Here is a 19054-nt window from a genome sequence, read left to right on the forward strand (position 1 = left end):
TACGAGTGCAGGGAGAGAGGAGCGAAATGAGGAGGGGGTCAGTGAGGCGAAAGTTAGATGGAGTTGTGGCTAAAGGCTACGAGAAAAAGGGAGAAGCACAGTGAGTGCAAGCAGGAAGGGCTCAAAGTCAAGGTGCATGATGGAGATAAGTGAAGAGACCGTGGAGGAATGGTGCTGTCCAAGAAGGAGAGGATAGGTGAGTGAGCGCCAAGGGAAGTGGGGGAAGGGAAAAGGGCTGCCTTTGGAAGAAGCTGGTATAAGTTCTCAGCTGGGCTAGAATGGGGGTATAAGTGACTAAAATACAGTTACCAGGCCCAAAACAGGAATGTCCCGTAGTTCGTCATGGTAATAACAGCTCTGTGGTCAATGGAGAGTCACTGGATCAAAGGATCCTTGTGTGTGGAAGCAGGCGTTCGGCGACGGGCAAGCAGGGGTTCTAGACCTAGGCCCTTCCTGGCCCAAGCAAGGAGTATCCCGTTGCTGCCTTTGACCATTAGCCACAGACGCCAAGGGATAGACGCCCAGGGGAGACTAATAATTAGGAAAGCATTGTTTCATGTGACCCCCTGGAAGCCAATCCGAGTGCTCAAGGTGGCTTCCATGCTTCCTGACTGAGTGGTGGCAGAGTCCTTAGTGTTGCTGGCCTAGGGAGCGTTATTTTTAAGGCTGGACTCTCAGATGTTTCGACATTATCAACCTTTTCCCGCTGAGGTCAAGTTTCTGCATGTACTCAATCCGCAGACACTACTACTGTAGAGGGGAAGTTAAGTTTGTGCTATTTATGTGCAAGAGTCAGCTGGTACCTGATAGCAATGGTAAAGCTAGCTTTGGATGCTTCATAATATGTTCTTGAAATATTCGCCTTTGAAGACATCAATTGTTCAACCAATAGTATTCTTGCCTCTTTCCATACCTTCCTTAACATAAGGGCTTTTGGTTTCCTTTTTAGAGCTCTGAAGTGTCTTCCCTTTCTCCTATAAAAGCCTTTTCATGTTCGTTTTAGCACATGTTACTGAATGATAATCTTGTCTTGTTTGGCCATGTCATGGTCACCATCAGTGTAATAACATCGCTAATCCTCTTTGGCCTGACTCACGGATCCACGTGGGACGAGTCCATGCGCTCTCCCACTGGTAATGCTGTACCTGGTGCACTATTATAACGCGGCCTGCCACCATTCCGCCCCGATTTTCAAGAATTGCTCCCGATTTTGGCAGGTGCAGAAAAATAAGGCCCCATTTGTGAAAGATATCAGATTTCTCATGGGACATAATGCATATGCCCCAAGTCATGGACCGTTCACCGCGTAGGTGGTGATGGGAAACTGCATGCCAGGAGGAATTGCAAGATGTGGACATGGAGATATTCCTCCCTCGTATGTTTTGTGCTGATTTGAAGATTGCTCAGGGCGTATTCTGATAGATCTGAACTTGGAGAGAAAATGTGCACTGGTCTGTCATTTGCCACAGTGTGCAGCCTACAGCCCTGATATTCCTATATTTTCCCTTGGGTTTGCAGTTGTGAGATCTCTGTTTATTGCTATGGGGGGAGAGGTGGTAAGCAATCTCTGTGCCTTTTAGTCCTAGGGCTTTGTATCTGTAAGGACCTTGTTTTTTTGCAGTGTGTGTGTGTACACAATTATGTGTAAGCTGAGTGCACCAGAATGCTGGTTTGCATGTGTGTGTGTCTGCGTGTGTGACTGAGTACCTTGTTTTTTCCCTCGGTATCTAACCACGATGGTCCTGATATGTGCATCATATGTATGGGTAGCCCCTGTCTGTCAGAATTCTTTGTTATGTGCTCCATTGTAGCTCTGAGTACCAAGATATTTGTGTGGTCTTTTCATTTCTGTGTATGTGAGCCCCTCAAGGTTGCTATGTTGGTTATCAATTTCTTAAGCTCAGTTATTTGCTGGCATATTTAAGCAGGGCTCAGACCTTTTCACATTCAGGTATCTCCTTCCCCTCGCGCCTGTTCGCTGGGGTAGGGATGGCATATTACCTGACTATAACTAAGGCCCCTGTGTGTCCTAAGGAGCTGGTATTTAGCCTAATGTTGCTTAACGTGTTGCCATATGTGTCTAAATGTATAGTCTTTGCTTCGGGATTGTGTATACTGTGTTCTCTTTGTCTTTTTTGGAGGTGGTGGCGTGATATTGACGCTGTGTAATTCTTGTCTTTGTCTTCCAGACCCAGTGAGACATGGAGGCGTACAAGGTGACCCTGGATGGCCCAGCTCCCTGGGGCTTTAGGCTTCAGGGCGGGAAGGACTTCAGCATGCCCCTGTCCATCTCCAGGGTAAGAGATTCACCTTCTGCTAATAAAACAGCAAGGACACCTGAGCATGGGACCCCCCAAACAAGGGTTGGTTGCCCCTCTGTTGGTGGTATGTACACAGAGACATGTTGTCTTTTGGGTGATATTTTCTGGGTGTGGACCATTCATGTTATTGACTTAATTGTAGCACCACGACCACAGTTTTGATATCATGTCTGACTTGCTCTGTTCATTTGACAGTGGGACCAAAGCTCTGCTCATCATTCCAGATCCCTCTGCAGCATTCCACGCTGTAGCTCGTGGTTTCCTTGCCAACATTTACAAAAGTCCTGCAACTTTCTCTCAGACTGTGCTTGCAGACTCTCATTGTTCCAACTTCGATTCCACAGGACCCCTTCTCTGAGCCGATTAGTCTGGGATCCGCCAGATTTTCCTTCAACTCCTGCGCTGTTTAATTTGTACATGCAGCCTCTGGGAGATCTGTTGGGCCAGCATCTCAGTCCCTTCAGCCGAGCGCTGAGAGGAACCAGATAGATTTTCAGGCAGACTAGTCTCAATGCTTTACGAACCTGCAGATGCAGAGGGTAGGACTGCCATAAACTGTCTATTGAAGTCACTATCACCTGCGTATAGCATAGTGTGTGCTGGATGGCCAGGTATCTCATATGCTCATGTTCACCGGTATTAACATAAAATGGGCAAGGATCTACTCTCCCTGAAGACCTCTGAACCAGATTCTCTGAGAAAGTCTTCAAACATTGTCAGTAATGCTTCCACAAATCAGCAGAACTTCAAGAGTGCGGGTTGGCATCTTAACAACATCAGATATAAGTAAATTAATACATTCTGGCTACGTGAGGTGCCCTCCTACAATCAAAGTGACTTCTCCCTTAACCGATTTAAAAGGCATGCCCCTCACACCGCCTGAGCACTAGCAGACACACTATAGCAGAGAGAAATTAAACAAATGCACTGGGGGATTATAGAAAGTGCAAGTCTGCCTACTCTAGCGATGTGCAAGGGGGACTCCTTGTGGTACAACCTTTGTGCCAGATGATATCATAGGAAATGACATCCCAGAGAGTGACATCACTGGAAGTGATATCTCAGGCAATGCACTGGCTAGGCCTTGTTTCTTTGTAGTTTGCTTTCCACCACAACTAAAAAGTGATGGATGGAAGGTTCTTAATGAATCATGACCACTGGCACACATGGCGTAACAAATGATGACATGGAAGGCTGCCCACTGTATTGATAGTGGTGATGATTCATTTAAAACATCTCACTCATCAGTTTTGTGATATGCCAAGAGGCCGTCCAAATGGCAGAAATGCTTTACTCCACTTTCCCCTCCACAATGACATTTCTCATGTACCAGGCCTTTCTTTCTTTTTTCACCTATCCTTAAGTAAACAATGTGAATATCGTTTGTAAGGTATCTCATTTGGTTGATGCACTTGCTGCAGTGATCTGTGTTTAAGCTTCAGGTCACAAGAGTGCATCCTAGTTGGGCCTGGAAAGTATTTCAACCTTCTAAAACTGATAAAATGAGTAATAGGGAGTTGGCTCTTGCCCTCCTGTCTAGGGAGGGATGGGAAAGCAGCAAACAGAGCTGCTAGCCAGCTTAAGTCCTAGGGGAGCTTTCCCTAGTGTCCCAGCAGGCACAAGTGGGAGCATCAAGCAGCACCAACCTGTCCTGGATGTTGAGAGCAGAGGAACTGTAACCCAATGTGTGGCATGTAGCAAGTATCGGGACTAGGCAAACACCCCCTTGCCCAAGACCCCTGTGCATCCCACACCCTCCACCCTAATCACAAACTGCGTAGCAGATGAAGACCCCATGGCCGCAGCCGCCGTGCTGGGTGAGGGGTGGTCAGAGTATAAGAAATGGTGCTGGTGTTCTACTTGCACAATCAAGGCCCAGGCGTGCCCCATCACCCACCAAACATTGTAGTACTGATAGGAGAGAGCCATGCTTCGCAAGCGATGATGCCACCAGCAATGATGTGCGCTATAATTATGAGTAGTGCTATTTGATATGTAGCAACATTGTAGTGTTTTGAAATATGTATGAGTAACACTTTTTGCGTTGTGCATACTTAGCAGATTTTTGCAATTCTGTCAGCGAAAGTAAATAAGATTCCTTTAGATGTGTTCATTTGTCCACGATCCCATAGATTGTTCAAATGGTGACGCCAGGCTGCCAGCACAGGTGGGCAGTTTGCGAATGTGTAGGTTTCACATACACATTCTCTTAGTGCATCTTTGGTGATCTTCGGCAAAGCTTGAGCGGTTTGGCATGTTATGGCTTTTTAGCTCACATTATCCAGTATACTTGAAGAGTATTTGTAGTTTTATTTATGTTACCAGTGTAAAGCACGAATGCAATGTAATGGGAGCTAAAAAGCCAGGACTCCATGGGCATCTCCAGGGGCCAACTTGACATGTCTTCAATATCCATGTTGATATCATGACTTCCTCTTTGTCATTGTGTGATATAGCATCTTATTGTTTAAAAAAAGATTTGAATACACGTTACATTCCCACAAAAAGGCGAAGCATACATTAAGTTATGAAAACCATCTGGCGGTTTTCAGTTAACAAAATAGTTTTACTTAAGATGGCAGATGGGTTGTTCAAGCTTAGGCTCGAGCTCACAGTGTGTTGGGAATTTCCAGCTGAGGTGCAAACGGCCCTACCATTCCCGACCCTACTTTTTCTGCACCTAGCCGAACTGCATCACTGTGGGCCCGAGTGAACACAGAAAGGCGTCGGGGTATTCCCTGGTGTTGGGGGTCGCCGGCCATGGTCATCCGGCGGGCGCCCCGGGGCGCTATCTATGCTAGCGCCGTGCAGTCCCACTAGGTGTGGGGGTGGGGGCCTGCCATGGACATCCGGCAGGGCCCCGGGTGCCAGGGCCTCTGGCACCCTGGCGTGGGGTCACAGCCTGCCAGGCCTCTGACCGAGGGGACCTCGACTGCCATCCTGGCATGCGAGTCCCTCAGTGTCTGGGCGTGCAGGCCTGCGCCTCCACGTGTAGGCCTGGGGCCTACATGGATAATGAGACACGGACTCAGTCGTTCCTCTTTGGGAGTCTGCAGCCGCTCTGTCTCACGTGCCTGCAGGAGCTCCTTTTATTAGCTTGGGCCATGACACAGTCATGGCCCCTCTTAAAGGGGCAACACACGTGGGAGGAACACATCCCCTTAAAGGGGCAATGCACATTGGGAGGGTCACCCGTAACACTCCTCCTTTTTCATAACAAACAAACAAACGTGGCTGAACATGCCTGCGTCCCCCTGGTTACAGAGCGACAAACTACTTCTTGCTTCAGACCGTGCCAAAATAACCACATACTAAGCTATGACACGGCCACATGCATAAATACCTCAACATAATAACAAACATCACCCCAAACACTTCTAGACCTGCTACGTGGGGAAACAGTCGCGGGGTGAGCTGCCGGTGGAATGTAGGCATTTCCCCACAGTTTACAAAACCCTTTATTAACCTGGGGTTAGAACCGGCAACCATTAACAAAACACCATGTTCTGCGGCTGGCGCTAGGTACGCCTCTTATATGCGGGGCCACCGCTTCACCTTATGGCTCACTACGGAGACCACTCTAAGCATGTTACTAATATACAGGTCTACAGCGGCAATGCACCGGATCACAGAGTCCTCTTTACGCCAAACACACAGGATTACAGGGTCCTCTTTAAGCAATTGCAGGGTCGCCGGATACCAGTTCGTCTTCTACTACCAGCGTCTGTTCAGGAGTCACTTCCCGGGTCCAGGTCCAGGGAAGGTACAATTCATGGCCGGCAAAGCCGCACCTGGCGGGTGCCAGGGGCCACCTCGGCGTAGTTCCCTGCTGTTCAGCGCGGAGGGACTCCGGTCACGGGCGTCCACGCTTATCCACAGGAGGTGGGTGGGGCACAGTGCTGTTCCTCGGGCACGGGGTGACAGGACATCACTTGCCCCCCTCTCCGGTGATGTTCCCCAGTCCGGAGCGTCTCCCCCCCCCCATTAGGAGTGCAAGAGGGCGCACAAGCACTCATTCTGAGCTGCAACCCACTTCAGACTGATGTCCTGACTCCTGGGGTTGTGGTCCAGGGCTGCCTGGTTCCCTGGTCAGACACACGTATTCCGAACTCGGGGTCCTGCAGGTATCTCCCCTCCCCCAAAACCGCGCTTAGCCTGGTCCTTCGATGGCGTAGCATGCAGGGTGTCCTTGGTGACCCGCAGTTGGGGGCCACCAGTGTGGCCGACAGGGTGGCTCGTGTTCTGCTGGCACCAGGCCGGGAGCCGACCACCTCTCTGCTGGTCGGCCTGCCATTTTTCCTTTTTTTTTTTTTTTTTTTTGTTGCAGTGCACCCGTCCTTGTCTGGCTGGCAACGCTGGGCTGGACTGGCGTCGCCGGTGTGTGGTGAGAGCCACCCTCCTGGACCATCTGACAGCACCTAGCGCCCCCTCCTCAGAGTTGGGGCCCCACACTTTGTTAAGCCCTGCGGTACCCAGAATGCTGGATGTCCTGGTACTCCTGACTGCGATCCGTGCGGGCGCGAGGTGAGAGTCCCACGGTGGCCCTGGGGAGGCCATGGTTGGTGCTGGGTTGATGCCATACCTCACTTGCTCAGGGCGTTCATTGGTGCACAGTCATCCGTCCATTCCGTGCAGCACTCTGGGCACTGCACTAGTGATGAGGTACATGATGTGCGGAGTGCAGCACGCTGAGGTGCACTGTGCTTGGAGCAATGCTGTAGCGCTGGTGGGTCAATTCTGCCCTGCGGCCAGTGTCGACATGGCATATGTGATCACTCACATTCCTCTGCGTTGAATGGACTCATCCCGACCTGCCCAGTGCACCGCTTCTTCATGGGCGTGGCAGGGTCACCCGTGTTTGCTGGTCAGACCCCATGGTGGTTGGGCTCAGGGGACCGGTAGATACCTCCCCCAAACCCACGTTGGCCTGGTCCTTTGACCTGATGGCACGCCAGGTGATGTTGGCAGGCAGGCATGGCCACCAACTCCTTGGTCCTCAGATGGTCTGATAGGGGACCTTCGTGGCAGGGTGTCGAGGCCACTTGCGGGGCCGGCAGGTGTCTTCCATGTTAGGGTTTCCTGTTTCCCCCATGGCACTGCTATTCAGGTGCACAGTGCACAGGGCTTGGGATGCAGAAATGTTGCAGCTCAGGGTTCTGATGAGCATAAGGTGTAAGTCCCCTGTTCAACACAGCGCGGCTCGTGTTGCGCACCGCCGCGCTCACTCAACCAGTTGCTCCCTATTGTGCCCCAGGTCACTTCTTCAGGCAGGAGCGCGCACGCCCATGGTAGTGGGACACACGTGACAGGGCGATGTTGGTAACGAGGCGCTGAGAGTGGAGTGGGCAGCAACATGTTTATTGTTCAGCTCCTCTGGCCTGGAGGCATGAGCACTTCCTTGTTGGCTCCACTAGGCTGGGTTCATTAAAAGAGCCTTTTATTTTCCAGGGCTCCAGCGCTGGGGCGCCCCAGCGAGTCACCGCCTCCTGCACTGCTATGGGCCCCGGGATGGTACCGGGGCTTCGGCGGTGTCACGTCACCTGACAGTGTCACCGCGGGCTGGGGAACCCACCTCCCAAATTCTGCTCCCAAACGGAGCACGTCGTACAGTTCACCGCCGGGCCCAGGATTTGCAGAGGGCCCTGCGCACCGTCATTGATGTTCTGACCTGGGCAAAATGTCACTGCACCTTCTCTTCTCCAGGGAAAGAGTGCGCACCCATGGTAGTGGGTCACTCGTAATGGGGCAGTGCAGGTAGTGTGGTGCAGGGAGTGGTGTGGGCAGCCACGTGTCTGTTATTCAGCTCTCTCATGCAGGAACAATATCCAGTGCTGGCCCCAGGATGGGACACCCCTGCCCCTCTCACCATTACTGGTGTTTTGGATTGCTCATCAGGCGAGGCAAATACTTTCCAGCAGTCACCCGTTTCTTGTTGAGGAGATGGCCATGGGTGACCCAGCACAGTGTGGAGGGCGGGGGCAAGCTCCTCCTCATTTACCTCGCACCGACGAGGAGTACTTGGTGCTTCGCCCAGAGGGCTGCAGGTGAAATGGCCAGCGCTTCCTCTCGGAGCACTGCAGCAACGCTCCCGAGCGGAGCACTTTTTTTTTTTTTTTTTTTTTTATAACTGTGACCGCCAGGCCCAGGATTCTTGTGGGGGTCCGGCGGCTGCAGTACACGAGGCAGCACCACCGCCCGCAAGGCGGAGACCCAGCCGGCATCATCCCGAGGCGAGAGCAGGCAATTCTGCTGCCCAGAACCACGGGACCTCGATGTGGGCTGCCGGCGCAGCTCACCCGCCGTGTCGGGCCCTTCTTCTCTGCCGTGGGAGAATGCCACTGTCGCGGCCTGGGTGTCGCAGGCCCTCCGTCTCCGCAGCACGGCAGGGCTTGGATGTCCCATCTTCATCGCGGCGGCGGCAGCCGGCGGGGATTTCCTTTTTTCTTTTTTTTTTCCATTTTTTTTTTTTTTTAAGGCGGCGGGCGCCGCAGCGGTTGGGCTCGCTCCCTCCCCATCAGCATGCCAGACTCCACCGGGGGCATGATGGGTCCCTCCCCCGCCGCACGAGCACCCTCCTCCCAGAGGGCCGCGGCCAGGGAGGACCCAGCTGCCGATTTCTCTCCAGAGGTCTCCTCTTCTTCTCTCTGCCCGGAGCCAGGGTCGCACAACCCGTCGGGCCTCGGTGAGATGCTACCGGGGCTACGTCGGCTGTTGATTTTGGTGCGGCATCATGCCGCGGGGCAAGATGCGGGCTGCATCCTCCCCTATCAGGGCCGCACCAACCTTGTCTTTGCGGTGGAACACTGCGGGGATGTGTGCGCCTCACCGCGGGGTGGCCCGGGCCCACATCGCCCACGCTGCGCCGGTGAGGCGCAGGCCAAACTGGATCCGCGGTGGGGTCGGACGCTCTTCTTCCCCCGCACCACACACTGGCAGCAGGGGCGGGCACGTGGACTCTTTGTCCTCGTCGCCATTGTTCCCGGCCATGGTCATCCGGCGGGCGCCCCGGGGCGCTATCTATGCTAGCGCCGTGCAGTCCCACTAGGTGTGGGGGTGGGGGCCTGCCATGGACATCCGGCAGGGCCCCGGGTGCCAGGGCCTCTGGCACCCTGGCGTGGGGTCACAGCCTGCCAGGCCTCTGACCGAGGGGACCTCGACTGCCATCCTGGCATGCGAGTCCCTCAGTGTCTGGGCGTGCAGGCCTGCGCCTCCACGTGTAGGCCTGGGGCCTACATGGATAATGAGACAGGGACTCAGGTTCCTCTTTGGGAGTCTGCAGCCGCTCTGTCTCACGTGCCTGCAGGAGCTCCTTTTATTAGCTTGGGCCATGACACAGTCATGGCCCCTCTTAAAGGGGCAACACACGTGGGAGGAACACATCCCCTTAAAGGGGCAATGCACATTGGGAGGGTCACCCGTAACACCTGGCGCCAAGCCCCTGTCATGCAATTCGTGGCAGCCGTCGCTTGGTGGGGGAGGCCTGCCCCACCTGGGTTTTTCTATGAGGTTGTACACAAATGTCACTGCTGCAATCGGCGCCACTGATAGATTGACCATTTGTCCTCAAACATCTCCCACGCCACGTGTCCCCCGTCGCCAGATGTACACACTGAGAGGTGCAGATAAAGTGACGCTGACACGGAGCACAAGTGACGTGTCTCTCCCGGAACCATGAGCGAATTTCCGTTTGGCTGAAGTGGGCGATAGCAAGGGAAAAAGAGGCAGTGGGGTGTGCAAGTACCATTGAGGGCAGAGTTGTCGGGTCGTGAGAAAGAGGGGAAAAAAGAGACTTGGTGTGTCGGGGTAGATAAGGAAAAAAGCAAGAGATTGAAAACGGATCAAGAAAATGTGAGACAACACGAGATACGGAAAAGAGAGAAGGGCATGCCATGGAGAGAGAAAGAGTGTAGAGATAGGAAGGAAGGAGAGATACATTGGCAGTGTAGCGTCGAGATTAAGAGAAAATAGCAATATATAGGCGGGGGAGAGGTGAGGACATGCAGAAAATAGTTCTGAGAGACATGAGCGACTGATAAACAAGAAGGGGGCGGTGAGAGTAGCACACGAGGAAAGGGTCCATACATGCTGCAAGGGGACCGAAAAACACCCATGGGAAGAGCAGGCAGAGATGGCTTCCGGGCATAGATGGCTTCCGTACTGTTGCTGGACTCGCGCTTTGAAATGGCAGCAGGGCAACGCACTACAAACACCTTAATACACCAATGCACGGAGAAGAGAAAGAGCAGCAGAACGAGGGGTTAGGCGGGCCAGAGAAAACCGGAGGGAAAAGAAGCCATGAGCAGAGACAGAGGGGAAGGGAAGAACAAGGATGCATCACATTTGGAGGCCAGGCGTATTACAGTTCAACATGTGGTCGCAAGCGTATTTATTTCACTGTAGTGTAGACTAGAGCACAGACCTGGCAGCATGGAGCAGGGCAGTGACTGTGGCAGAAGCATTTCACACGGGGCTTTGATTTGGGCGTTCCTAGGCGGCAGGAGCCAGAAGGGTCTAGGGCTCTAGGTCATGACACTGTGATCAGGAGTTACACCTGGACAGCAGTGACCAAGTGGCATATCTATAATTTAGTTTGGAGTGTGCAGCAGGCCTAACTTCGCCATGCCACTCAAACAATGCCACCCTTTCCATCAAATGTAATAAGACAGGTGGCTTTTGAGTCTATTCTAGAGGACCCCACATTTAGCAATGTAAAATTGAAGGGGAAACTTTCCAACTAGTTCTAAATATTATGCATCGTTAAAACAAATAATGAGGCCTATAATCACCACCTGACTCGGGTACTGTAAATTCCAAAAGGAGGCATGGTGACTTTGTAATCATGTTGCATGATTTTTAATAGTTTAAAATACGAAATCACAGTTCGAAATGGCAATCCCAAATGGCCAACCCAGGTATAATGTGAGATTCATAGATTTGCACTGTAGAGATTGTCTTGGATTGGAAAGTACATTCAGGTAGTAAAAAGCCTGCTCTTCTAAATGACCAGCAGCAGCCAACGAACTAGCTCCAAACTCCCAAGGATTTCGATTGCCTATTTATAATTGAATATCAAGGAGATACAGTGAATTGCCCAGAATGACACGTTTCAAAGTCATGGTGAAAATACATGACTGCAAGTTGAAAATTCAGCAACTTACCTACTAGACCACATTTCCTTTCTTAGTGGTCACTTGCCCTATTCCCCTCCGGTAGGTGCTGCGCAAACGCATCCACCCTCCTCTCGCCACCAAACTAATGAGAGGGGTGACTCATGGTACTCCTCCTTCAACCTAGCAATGGGCGACCCCACTTTTGACTGTGCATCATTAAATCCCTCACCACATCATTTGATCTTGTTATGTGAGGCACCTTATCTGTTTAGGCACCCATCCTTTGGGGATAAATGGTTTGTGGGCCAGCGTCTCCCTCCATTGAGGATTTCTTCATGTTCCAGGATGCTTCTTCCTCCAATTGCGAAAAGTGGCTGAGGGGCAAAGTCTAGTTTTATTGGTGACGGGTGCCCATTAATGCTGTCCTCCCTCTGGTAACAATATCTTACTTCCCTCTTCCTCCCTCTCTCTTAGTATATGTATGCTTGATGGAGGTTTGGTTTCTCTTTGCTTCTGGGTGCCTGTTTTTAAGTGTTGCAAGTAGTTTTTGTTTTGCAGTTCCCCCTTTGGCTGCGGTGATGGTGTTTCGAGCTGCGTTCTATATTTTGGCAGCGGTTTGGGGGAAACAATCCATTCTTTTTTCCCCACTCCTATGTTCGGGATACTTCGAGAGGCCATAAGCTGGGCTTCACATTTGATTGCTGGTTTATGTTTGCTTTTTAGGTGGCGTGAGGTGTGCTTTTCTTTGCCTCCTGGTTTGGGGGCACTTCAAGTGAAATTGAGCAGTTGTTTCTTTTGTTCTTGATTTTGAGTGTTTTAAGTGTTTTTTCTCCAGTTTAGTGCTCTTTCAGGGTGTTTAAGCTAGGTTTGGTTTTGATTGTCTGGTTGGAGTTCTTTTGAGGCCTGGTGCTGCTTTGATTCCTGGTGTTGGGGTGATTTCAGTGGATTAAAGGTCTCTGTGTTCTTTGGCTATTGATTCGGGAGATGCTATGAGAGGGTCTGGGGCTGCGTTTCTGCTTGGATTGGAGGTTTAGTGCTCTTTTGAGGTGATTCAAGGCATTTTTTGTTCCTCTGTTCGATTCTTTTGGATGGGTGCTTTGATTGGGGTGTGTTGCAGGCTTGCCTTTGGTACTCCCTGTATTAGTTTGTACACCAACATGATAAATGGGTTTATCTTCTTTTTAGCCTTGACTGGACACTGCGTCTTGACATTTTTGGTGTCTTGTTATACAGAAAAATACAAAATAGGCTCAATGTGTTGACTAGAAAATGCGTTTGTGGCGACATACCTCACAGGAGTAACGCACCCTGAAGTATCATATCAGTATCATACCAGTGCTGGATCTCCCTGATTGATATCTTCATCTTGGATCAACACATCCGAGAAGAGCCTCCGGGTGAGACCTCAAACCTGGAGCCCCTCATTTGGAGACTCTTCGAGCAAGATCCTTGCTGGAGTGTCACATCCAAGAACACCTTGAACCCAGAACACCCCCATCAGAGATCTCTATCCTCGAGTAGCACATCAGAAGAGAGTCCCCACTGCCACCGGTGAGTCCTCTCCTCTGGAGATCCCCTTTACAGCAGCGAGCCCCATCGGGGTATACTCTATGCTGACATCAGGGCACATTCCTTCCACAGCAGCCTAGCACAGTGTTCTGCATGCAAAATCTCCCCCGCAAGGGTCTTAGATACAGGACAAAACTCAAGTGGCTTTTGCTATAGGAAAGGCTGGTTGGAGCTGGTTTTGGAATAAGTCAGGAGTGGATTTCGGCTCGGATATCCCTGGGCTTAAAATAAACCCACGGTTGTAAAAGAAGCATTGCTGTTCGTTGTACTGTATTACTGCTCACTCTTTAGAACGTCATAGTATTACAGGGCATCATGTCAAAATCAATGTATATTATCTTGTTTAACTACCTACTCTTTGAATGTGGATTACCGTAGCTCTGCACATAAGCTTGTGCCAGGCAGAATCCCAGACAGCCTCCCACTGCTCCAGTGCAACAGGGACACTGTTGGAATACTGCCACGGAGCTCCAGCAGCTTCACGCCACTTCAGTGCACCCAGCACTGCTAAAGCTCCCCGCCCATCTGACCCTGAAGCAGGCTGCACTACCATAGACGTATCACTCCCCAGTGCCAATGGTCCACTCCTAAACGGATCCTCTCCTTACCCAAACACACTGCCCTAGTGCATCTGCTGCAGCACCATATGCACCCCTCTGCCAGCAAGACTCGTACTGCTACGCAAAGCCCCTGTGCCCCTGGGGCACATTCTGTGCTGTGCAGGAACCACGCATTGTAGTCCCTAGGACGTTCTCCATCGATATTGATACATGGCTATTGACTGCAGACCAGCACTGCCAGGCTCACGGATTCTGCTCTCGTGGACCCTGATACTGCCCATTGTATCCATCCATTAATCACTCCACATGTTGTATACCAGACAGCATTGTGTAACATTTTTAAAGCAATTGAAGAACACAGTGTTCCAATGGACCCGTTTCTACCAGCATTGTGCCTTCACCAATATCAGCGTGCATGTGCCAGGCGAGGTGGCATCCCAAGTAAACCTCTAGAAGGCCCCCGGCTAGTAGCTTCCTCCTTTCCTTTCCCTACTTTGGTTTGTAATGGCCGCTCATGCCCCAGGGTTTTGGGGAGTTAACTGACCACAGAACAGTGACGAGGATGCGAAATGTATCAACCGAGAAGCCTGAAATATAGCAAGAAGAAGGTGCTGCTTGTCACAGAAGCGGGTGGGAGATCCCTGGGTGGGCCTGTACATGCTCACCACCTGCCGCAGGATGCCCACTCCAGACTTCGGCGGGCAGTCAGTGGCAAGGGGGGTGGAGGTGTACAAGTGGCACTCTTCTGAGTATGAGAGGTCTGTGCCTGCCTCTTTCATGCCCTGTCATGGAGGCTTGCTTGGGGCACCTTAAGTTATATATAGTGCCTCGGTGTCCGAGGGAACAGCACGAGGCTCTTTGAGGTGCACCAAAATATCTCCCCAGAGATCTTGAAATGCAGAAGTCACGTTAGAAACACCAGGGGTGGGGTGAGGGGTAGGGGGGTATTGGGTGACCAGGAGGAAAAGGAGCTTCTGACGACTTCTGGGTGTGGTCGAGGTGGGCAGTCTACGGTCTGCCAGGGTGCATGGGGGGTCTCGGTGGACACGAGTGAAGAACCTACAAATGCGCGCATTGCAGGCCTCTGTTCACCCCCAGCTTCGCCGGGCATTCTGAGCCAGGCACAGCCCCTTGAAATCAATCCCTTGGGGAACCTTACCCGGTTGAGAATTCGTAAAATGGGACGCCTCTCCTCGTGGCCTGATGGCCCTGCAACAGCTGCTTGCCCAGGCGCTCTCCCCAGTTGGTTGAGCGGGAGGGCGTTTCATCTCTCTGGCGCCGTTCACAGTGGCGCGCTGGAGAATGCTGTTCAGAGTAATAGGCGACCTGCCGCAGTGATGAGTAGGTGGTCTTCGGAACATAGGGTATGAGCACAGAGGACAGCTGCCCCCTCTGCTCTTTAAGAGTGAGGGTAGGAACCTCACTTTCCCCTATTTTTCGGTCTGTGTCCTAACGGAGGCGAGCAGACGGTGTCAGTGTTGCTGAAGATGAAGCACCCTTTGGTTTTAAGCCACTTACAATAACAGGCTTTGTTGGCAATGCAGTGATTTTGAGCAGTATCAGGGGGTCCACGTCGATGCTATATCATTTAAAAGTTAAGTGATGTGTCCCGAGGAACAATGCTGGAAAGGTTGTTCAGTAGATTGAATGACTGTTGCTGAGATGTGTGTGTGGCCTGCATGATACTGAACCAGTTTCAAGCCTTTTGGGGATGACTCGTCCACATTTTTGTGTCCTGAAGCGGTGACTCATGCTTGCTTTTGCTAAACTGTTTCTTTTGGGATTTCGTGTATATTGTCAGGTTGACTTTTCATGTGAGTTTTGTTGCTTCACCATCATATTTATTGAGGGCAGTACCTATTTAACACCCGAAAAACACCCACACAGAAAGCATTGCATGCTAGTTCTTAAATTGAAGATCAAACAAGATAAAATAGCAGCATGTGCAGTCGGTGCTTTAAATGGGCCGGTCCTACCCGGCCCTCAGAACCTGCACTTCTTATTTTTGAGCACTGCACTTTTCAACGCCTTTTCAACTATTTTGCAAGGTAAAAATGAAAGCTTTTCATTTCACTTTATGTTATGTTACTTGCCATTTATATAGCGCCTTATGTGTCATTGGATATGTGTGCAGCTGGTGTGGTTGTTGCATGATAGCTTCTTCTTAGTGGTAGGTGTGGTGCTGAGGAATCAGTTGGATGTGTTCAGTCTGGAGGTTGGACACCCAGATAACATGGGGATACAGGTACATAGCATATACATAGCATAAATAGGAGATACAGAGATGTATCCGTTCCATTCACTCCATCCTTCCATCCTTTCCCTTTCTTTTCCATCGACTCCATCCACTAGGGACACTATAAGGCACACTTTCCAAGCTCAACTTTAGCACAGTGATGCTATTAGGGACACTTTCTAGATTCAACCCCAGCACAGTGACATCATTAGGCACACTTTGTAGTTTCAACTTCGACGCTACCAGGGACACTCAATGATGTTGGGAACACTCTCCAAGCTCAACTCAGCACTTTAACACAGTGACGCTACCAAGCACACTCTCTAAATTCAACTTTAGTACGGTGTTGCTATTAGGCACACTTTCTAAATTCAACTCAACACTTTAGCACAGTGACACTATTATGCACACTTTGTAGGTTCAACTTTGATGCTATTAGCACAGTGACACTATTATCGCATCTTAAAGTACTAAGCTTCTGCATCCTTTGCTGGGGAAAGCAGCGTCCCCTCCCTCCTGCCTGCAGTGAACATAATGTCTCCTTCAGTGCCCTCCCTGCAGAACAAAAGGAGGGACATACATGCATCTACTGTGCTCTCAGCACTCTCGACTCGGAACACTGTTTCCCTAAGTGGGCTTCACCTGTTACCATTGGTGTCCTTTGATGGAGCAGCGATTGATTTGGAAAGCCTGGGAAATTACGTTTTAAAGATGTTTATTTGTTATTAGATGTGCCTATTCTAATCTGTGAATGTTGCAGTACTTAGAGTTGTGAAAACAAGCTCCAGTTACCTACTGAACTTCTTATTAGGCACTGAAGGCGTGCAATAATAAAACTTCCTGTCTAAAACTTAGTTTACAGCTATGATAAATGCTAGTTTAATAAGCAAAAAAGAAAGTCTCATTAAATACAGTCAAACTTTCTTAACACAATGCATAACAAACTGGAAGTGCGTGTGAAAGGATCTCACATACACAGCTTTACCAAAGGGTGTGCTCCTTGGCACATAATTTAATCTCACTGGGCATTTCCTGCAATCATGGTGTGCCTAAAAGGGACCTGTGCCCAAGGTTCAGCGCCGTTGTAGCTTGGTGAGTACCTGCACTTCTTTTTCCATTTAAAGCAGTGTGTGTAGTCCACACTGCTATCTAAATTGCAAGCGATGGAACCAGGAAGCCAGGGCTCAAATCCGGGTTCGCCTCTTGACCCCTGAACGAGACAATTCACTTCACTGTGCCACTTTTTGCTCAACTACCAAAGCTGCGATCACTCAGCAGTGATCCAGCTCACTGTGTGGACTCAGACATGATTCAATGGCCTACAGTGTTGCCCCATACATATTTATAATATCCATTTATGCAGTGCCCAATGCAAGCCAGATTGTGTCTCTGCTCACTCATGGCAACATCACTTGTGAGTCATAGTTCTCTGCATGCTGTAAAAGTGAAATAAACGATTTATGACCGATAATGGCACAAGTACTCGTAATGCTCGTCTCTTGTCATACAGACACACGTTCTACCTTCTCCACCTTTTGGCGTTGGTGGCCCATAAAACAGTGTTTTTGTACAGGTACCCTAGGTGATTAGCTACGTCAGGTGTGTCTTTTTTCTATACTCTTTCACCCCCAGGCTTGGCATCAGAGTTTTTGGACATCTCGTGTCGTGCGCAGAATTCTCTAAATCATACGGCCTGCTTCCTCTTAAAAATGTGCTGTAAAATTCATAATGTCAACCCTTTATTTGAAAACTCTCAGAAACGTATTTTAGAGCCCCCACACAAGCTTGAATGGTGCCCGGCTTAGTAGGGGACAAGATGCATGTCCTCAAAGGAGTGTACCCCTCTACGGTGTCGACTGGGACACAAAATATGCACAAGCACCCTAAAATGCCCCCCATTTTTTAGTTGCTATTCATAACTTTTCCCCAAACAATTTGCGTAATAAGGAGGAGTGCATTTTGTAGATGTGTGGAAACGGTGCGTTCGTTCGATTGCTCATTTCGATTTGTCGACATATCATTCCTTACAGTGAAAACAAATAACAGTTCAGTTTGCTTTACCGTGAAATACAAGATGCATTATTAAACATATTGGTCCTGCAGCATTGGTCAAAACTAGCAGCTGCACAGGGCACCCAGTAATTAAATAGGACCACAGTGCCCCCACAAAACTGCTGCGACCGACCTGTCGCCCCCTCAAGCTGTGTGTATGGAGGCGAGAGCCCGCATGGCGGCCCCTGGTTGCTCAGCAACGTCTTGGGACCGTGTAGTTTGGCTCTGGCTCGTATTCTAGTTGCTATTTGTGTCACACGCAGTTTCCTGGCGGTTGTCTGCTGTGCCACACACCCAGCCCAGGGTTTGCATGTCGGTGAGGAATGCTCTGGTACTGGCAGGCGATGACGGAAGAGCGCCCACTCGGGTTTCACTGTCACTAGTCCAGCTGGGCTGCGAGGGCTGCAGCCGCATCCCAGAGGCAGAGGAGCTCGCCCTCCACTTATGTAAAACATCGCCATCCTGTGTGCTGTGGGAGACTGGCAGCCTGAACCCCCTTAGCACCAGTGACATAGTGGAGCGTTCCCCCATTTGCCGCCCCCACGTCTTGTGGCCACAGTATGTCATAATTATATCATGCAATATCCACAGAAAACTGTAAAGTATTTGGAAAACAAGGTCACAGTTTTATTTGGAGCAACATAAAAATGGGATGGTCTCAGCCACATACTAAGAATTAGGGTGACCTTTGTCATTCCCTGTTTGCCAGAGGATAGCTCAGTGGCAACGTGTTCGCCTTGGAAGCAAGGCGACACAAAGCAACACACATTCGATACCTGGGTCCGCGCTTAGAAACCTCTGGGTATTTAAGCGTGGTATAAATACGCAACTAAGACAAAAAGAAACAATTACGCAACTAAAAAACAAACAATTCCTTTAACAGCGCCTCGATGCCTGAGGACTGTGTGAGTGCTTTCAAAATGCAAATAAATAAAATAAATACATAAGCGGACATGGTTGTGCTGCCAGTCAGTAAACAGTTCCGGGACCACTGACAAGAGGTGCTGTAGCCTAAGTGCCCTGGAGGCGAGTCAGTGCCTGTCGCTTGGATTTGGGTCGAGCCCGGCCATTCCTGAACCGCTCACCCCCGAAGCTGCAGCGTCAAAAACCCTCAATTGTTAGGACCGCCCCGACACTGCGCCTGCAACAGAAAAAGATCATTAGAAACATAATACCACAACAAAATGCAATATACATAAGCCAATT

The 19054-nt window shown here is 50.3% G+C and overlaps 1 protein-coding gene across 1 annotated transcript in view; it reads left to right on the forward strand.

Moving 5' to 3' along the window:
* PDLIM7 (PDZ and LIM domain 7) overlaps positions 1-19054 on the forward strand; it is a 258069-nt gene that overhangs the window by 21628 nt on the left and 217387 nt on the right. The window contains exon 2 of the mRNA XM_069651514.1: positions 2190-2297. Coding sequence (XP_069507615.1) covers positions 2202-2297 — 96 coding nt within the window. The 5' untranslated portion in view covers positions 2190-2201. The remainder of the gene's footprint in view (positions 1-2189; positions 2298-19054) is intronic.

This window comes from Ambystoma mexicanum, chromosome 3p (assembly GCF_040938575.1).
Source record: "Ambystoma mexicanum isolate Mex_15411 chromosome 3p, UKY_AmexF1_1, whole genome shotgun sequence".
NCBI lineage: Eukaryota > Metazoa > Chordata > Amphibia > Caudata > Ambystomatidae > Ambystoma > Ambystoma mexicanum.